This window comes from Colobus angolensis, unplaced genomic scaffold, assembly GCF_000951035.1.
Source record: "Colobus angolensis palliatus isolate OR3802 unplaced genomic scaffold, Cang.pa_1.0 Scaffold328, whole genome shotgun sequence".
Classification (NCBI taxonomy): Eukaryota; Metazoa; Chordata; class Mammalia; order Primates; family Cercopithecidae; genus Colobus; species Colobus angolensis.
The window spans coordinates 2107338-2113337 of NW_012116577.1; the positions used below are offsets into that span (position 1 = coordinate 2107338).

Genomic DNA, 6000 nt, shown 5'->3' on the forward strand with positions numbered 1-6000 from the left:
TTTGGGAGTAAGGGAGCATCAGGGATGTTTTCCAGAAGATGTCTTTCATCTGCAACCTGAAGCCTCAGGAGGAATTATCACTGACACAGATTGAAGAGAGAAGAGGGCTCCAGATCAGGGCAAGAAAAGTGTGAGTTACCTAACTAGCAAGTTGGGGGTAGATGAGCAGCAAATAGATAGTAAAGACTGAACAGTAATCCAAAAGGTGGTGACGCATTTGAAGAAAAATAGTTTGGACATTTATTTTACTCTCTTAAAAATTAAACTTTGGATAGATAACCTATTGGGATTTTTTTTTTTTAAGTTGTCACGCTATTAAACAATGCCTTGATAATGTTGGCACCACCTATTATTCCATATATCAGTGCCGTGTGATGGTTTTTAAAGTGTGATGTTTTCATATTTGACCTTCATACCAACCCTGAGAAGTGGTTATTAGGTTTGGTAATACTATACCTTATCACAATAAGGAAATAGTCTCAAAGAGGATGAATCTTATCCAAGATTCAGCGCCAGTCTTCAGCAGAACCAGATCTAGAATCCAAGATCTTTTGGCTTCCCTCGTCAGCATGTTGCCTTTGTGCTCTGTGTTTCCTGATTAGTGATAACTAAGCCTTTTTGAGAACAGCATTGTTATAAAAATGCTGCTCTGTTGAAACTTGAGAGACTTAAAACACAATATTGCAAGAGCCTGCCAGGCTCAGTGGCATGTTTCTTCAGCCAGCTCTTTTTAGCTTGTTAAAACAAACTGTGTCATGCTTAGAAGATGTTCACTCACATATTTTATTTTGGTATCAGTGCATTTCCTTACAATTACACAATGTCATTCCAGGAGGAGTGAGAAATCAGGCCACGGCCAGCAGTGCTGCCTTTTCTGGTCCGAAGCACTGGTAGTAGGAAGAGGCAGTTAAATGTGAATACCGAAATGCCTCTTTGTAGAAACAAAGGAAAAATGTAGCTCTTTAAAAATTGTTTTAGGTTACGCATAGGACCACTGGAATCACACACCCTCCTAAAATGCTAATATATTTGTTTCTTGCAGCAGTGTTGAGGTCTTTGGAAAACCAGTATAACAGTATTCTGAGCCAGCCAGCTGCTTCAGAGCTTTTGTGTGTCCTTGGATAGGCAACTTAATTTCTCTAGGATTCAGTCTCCTCATTTTAAAAACTGATATAATACCTACCAAAAAGGTTGATGTGAGAATTAAATAGAACTTTATACAGAATTCCCTCAGGCATTTTTAAGTTTCTGTAATAGGGATGTATCTTACAGTTGATGGGTACATTTAGTGTAGTCCCCCTACCTCTCAAGCTAATAATGGTGCATCTTACAATCGATGGTATCAAATTGAGGTGATAATAACATATTTTAATGCAATATGAAGTACAATATGCATTCAATAAGTAGCTGCTATCATTTTTTAAAAAATTAAATAAGGCTCCTGTGGTCTCTCCTGTGAGGTTGGTCTACATACAGGAAGCCAGATGTGTGAGGTGGCTGTAGATAGGCAGAAGAGGAGAGCTCATGTCCTCTAGGAACCTATTAATAGATATTGAGGGTGGGAAAAGGCAGTGAGTTTTGTGGTCATGTTAAAGTCAGTGTCTATACCATTGAGGAAAGAGCTAGCCAGAGAAGGACTTACAAACTAGATTTTCTTGATTCATGCAACTATCATAGAAATGTTTATTGTTGCTTTTTATCATTTTGTGTTCTTTAAGGAAGTCTTACTTTGAATGTTTTCAGCCTTATCTCAGTTGTGGTTTAGAGAGACCTGGCCAGGACCAGTTGTTTATTCTTTTAGTATGGTGTTAAAGGTAGAGTCTGGCTCCTTTTAGTAGGAGTAGCTCACAATAGTGACTGGAGACCCTGTTGTGAGAGTGAATTTTAGGAAAGGGGTTAAAAGCCAGGTGCAATATCACACACCTATAGTTCCAGCTACACTCTGAAGGCTGAGGTAGGAGGATGACTTGAGCCCAGGCCAGCCTGGGCACCATAGCAAGACCCCATCTCTTAAAAAAAAAAAAAGGGATTAGGGGATTAGGATTTAATGGTTTGTTTAACTACTCCTCCCCTTTTGGAAAACTTCCTTCCAGTGGCATGCTTGGAGGTGCCAAGTTGCACTATGAGACAAGGCAGCCTGTCCTTGTAGCTCTTTCCCTGTAAACAAATCCAAAAGATCTGTCTTCTAGTTTAAGTGTCTCTAATTTGAATGGAGAGAAGAGTAAAGATGTGAATCTCAGCTAGATGGAACATAAAATGCGCTCATACTATGCAAACTTTTCAGTAGCCTCTCTTTTAAATATAGGTTTATATTGTGTTTTGGTATACATAAAAGTAGGGATAAAGGGATGTTAACTCTCTAACTTACTCTTAAACAGTTCAAAATGTAAGTGAGTAGAAGAGAAAAATATAAAGCAAATGAAAAATGCTAACAATTGGGAAATCTGGGTAAAAGGTATGTGGGAAATCCTCCTACTGGTTTTTGTAGTTTTTTTGTAAGTTTGAAATTATTATTATTATTATTAATTTATTTATTTTTATTTGTTTTAAGACAGAATCTCGCTCTGTCGCCCAGGCTGGAGTGCAGTGGCGCGATCTCGGCTCACTGCAAGCTCCTCCTCCCGGGTTCACGTCATTCTCCTGCCTCAGCCTCCCAAGTAGCTGGGACTACAGGCGTCTGCCACCACGCCCAGCTAATTTTTTGTAGTTTTAGTAGAGATGGGGTTTCACTGTGTTAGCCAGGATGGTCTCGATCTCCTGACCTCGTGATCCACTCACCTCGGCCTCCCACAGTGCTGGGATTACAAGCGTGAGCCACCGCGCCTGGCCGTATGAAATGATTTTTAAAGAAAACGTTAAAAGTGTGTATCTTGAACATCTTTCCATGAAAACACCTATGTTTACGTTATTAAATCTGCATACCATGCCATTGTGTGGATGCACTCACTGTAAAGGCAGTCAGCTAGACTCCTGTTGTTTGGAATTTGCTCATTTCCAATTACTTGCCATTGGAAACAGTGCTTTGTGGATATCCCTAAATATGATATGCCCTCATATATTTGGAATGAAATCCCTCTCCCCCTTTGAAACACCTTCACTCCCATAATGGACTTGACAGGAAGATTAACAGTAAATTAACCAACTAATGCTTGAATCGAAGACCTTATTTAGAATTTTAAATGGGTTAAATGGTGACTATTGTATCTGGATGAGGTAAATGTTGCTAATCTAAAATAAGCTGTCAAAATTTCTTCAGTCCTGGTTCATCCCACATAACAAAACTCTTGGAAAAAAAAATGAGTATTTCGGTGACATGAAACATCTTGGCAAAGTGTTGACTGCTTGAGTAATTATGAAGATCAGAAAGAAGTCTTTCAGTCTCTTGAAGGGTGCGGCTTTTTGAACTCATTGTGTTGGAAACAACGGACAAATCTTTTTTGCCTTCTTTTAAAATGTGCTTCACTATTTTTTATTGGTTGCCAAGTATTTTGATTGGATTCTTAGTCTCATTCCAGCAACATGTAGGATGAGGGGAATATTTTTTCCAGACTCAGCATAGTCTTGTGCTTGTTCTATTGATTCACCTTCAACTTTTAATTGTTATTTTTTTCTAATGATCTATGTAAAAAATTGAAATACAATACAATTATATTTTACCCTCATGTGAAAACAGCATTTCTGTTTTGTGCTAAAATAGAGCACAAATGTTTAGTCCAGTTTGTAGGTGTTTCTTAATGGTTTTGAAAACAAAAAGGCCTTGTTGGCATGCGTAATGCTGGAGATGAGTCCAGTGGATCCTGCCAGATGTAAGGGACCCCCTTGATTCTCTTTGGTTGTACCTGACTTCCTGGCCCTACCTTGGTAATAACAAGCTGCCAACATTTTATTAAGACTCTTTCCAGGAAATTTACGTGTTTTAAAAACAGACTGTGTCTGAATTTTTTTTTTAACTTTTAAATTTTATTTTTTAATTTTTATCTATTTTGAAATTGGGTTATATGAGACTGGCTAATTTTTGTGTTTTTGGTAGAGATGGGGTTTCGCCATGATGCCCAGGCTGCTCTCAGATGCCAGGGCTCGGGTAGTCTGCCCGCCTTGGCCTCCCAAAGTGCTGGGATTACAGGTGTGAGCCACCGTGTCTGGCCTAAATCTGAATTTTGACATGTCCATTAGATTCCATTACAGGACGGTGTGAATGTTTGTATGCTCTATTCTTTCCTTTTTCTTCATCCATGGAGCGAATTGGAATGAGGGAAATGGTAGATTAATAAACCCTAGATTGCAAATTAGCAATCAGTACTATTTTAAAGTACACTTAAATTAGAACCAAGAACAGGAGAGAATCCCTTGCCATCTGTTCTTTAGCTGCGTGGTAGGTATTGTATTAAATGGACCAAAAAGAGCAGAGCTTTATGCATAGCAGTGGCAGTAATGGGAAAGTTGTATATTGTATAGTACTTGCCGTACTGTGCCCACGATGCCTGGCTCATGAATTGACCCAGAGCAAGTTGCTATTCCATTGAAAACCATGTTCCATGTCTCTAGGTCAGAAAAAGTATTGATTTTAATTTAACTTTGCCCACTTTCTTTGCTCTTAAAAATATGTAGACTGTAAAATGTCACTCCCTAGGCACTGTCTGGTGGTGAGTAATCATTATTTGTTTAGCCACGTATAAGGAAGAGGTAGAAATAGTAGCTCTTTCCTCTAAGACAATAATTAATCTCCTCTACCCTTCCAGTCTTTCTCTAAAAAAAAATTTGTGTGCATGTGTGTGTGTATGTATGCATGTATGTATAAGGTGAAATGCTGACTTTAAGTAGAGATATTTTTAACTTTGAAATGAATTTTGGCAGGCTAGAATATAAAATAATGAAGAGCTATCCTTGATTGGACTTAGGCCTGCTTACTTTGGACCCACTAACGTGTTCAGATGATCATCATCTTTGTCTTCATTTAGTGTGGCTTATTGGTTAGCTGTTGCTATGAGGTAGCTGACTGCGGCACCTATTCTAATCTTATTTTGTACATCTGTTATTCCCTGGGTTTACTAATATACTAGTTTTCTTTAATAAAGAAATTTTAGAAACTTTTGACCTGAGGGTCAACAGTTAGTCTGCCTTTGTCTCCATCATTACTGTGTTTCCCCACAAGATTAAGTTAGATTAATCTCTCTGGTCTTATTTCACCCAAATGTAAAGTTGTTGTTGTTTTTTATATATATATATACAGCCAGAGTACAGTGGCATGGTCTTGGCTCACTGCAGCCTCCACCTCCCTGGCTCAAGTGATCCTCCTGCCTCGACCTCCTGAGTAGCTGGGACCACAGGTGTACACCACCATGCATGGCTAATTTTTGTATTGCTTTTGGTAAAAATGGGGTTTCACCATGTTGCCCAGGCTTCAAATGTAAAATTCTTAATACTTAGCTAGTAGAAGATAAGCCTTGAGATGAGTATTGCTGCATTAATAAGATCGTCCACCAGTACCATCACTCTTGACTCTTGTTTGCTAACCTTTTATTTTTTGCTTTTCACTTTCAGCAGACCTACTCCAATGAAGTCCATTGTGTTGAAGAGATTCTGAAGGTGAGTTCACTGTTACTCTTTCTCATTGGAAGAAATATTTAAGTAGGTAGGTGTACATCCATTTACGTTCACTTTAAAGAACAGTTACCATTGGCTGGGTGTGGTGACTCATGCCTGTAATCCTAGGACTTTGGGAGGCCAAGGCAGGCAGATTGCTTGAGCTCAGAAGTTTGCGACCAGCCTGGACAACATGGCAAAACCCCGTATCTACTAAAAAAAAAAATACAAAAAATTAGCCGGGATTGGTGGCATATGCCTGTAGTCCCAGCTACTCAGGAGGCTGATTCAGGAGAATCAGTTGAACCCTAGAGGTGGAGCTTGCAGTGAACTGAGATTGTGCCACTGCATTCCAGCCTGGGCAACAGAGTGAGACTATGTCTCCTAAATTAAAGAAAGAAAGAAAGAAAGAAAGAA

General features: G+C 39.0%; 1 protein-coding gene across 3 annotated transcripts in view; it reads left to right on the forward strand.

Moving 5' to 3' along the window:
- Positions 1-6000, forward strand: part of AFF1 (AF4/FMR2 family, member 1) — a 212722-nt gene that overhangs the window by 148504 nt on the left and 58218 nt on the right. For all 3 annotated transcript variants that reach the window (XM_011951799.1, XM_011951801.1, XM_011951800.1), the window contains one exon: positions 5542-5586. In XM_011951799.1, coding sequence (XP_011807189.1) covers positions 5542-5586 — 45 coding nt within the window. The remainder of the gene's footprint in view (positions 1-5541; positions 5587-6000) is intronic.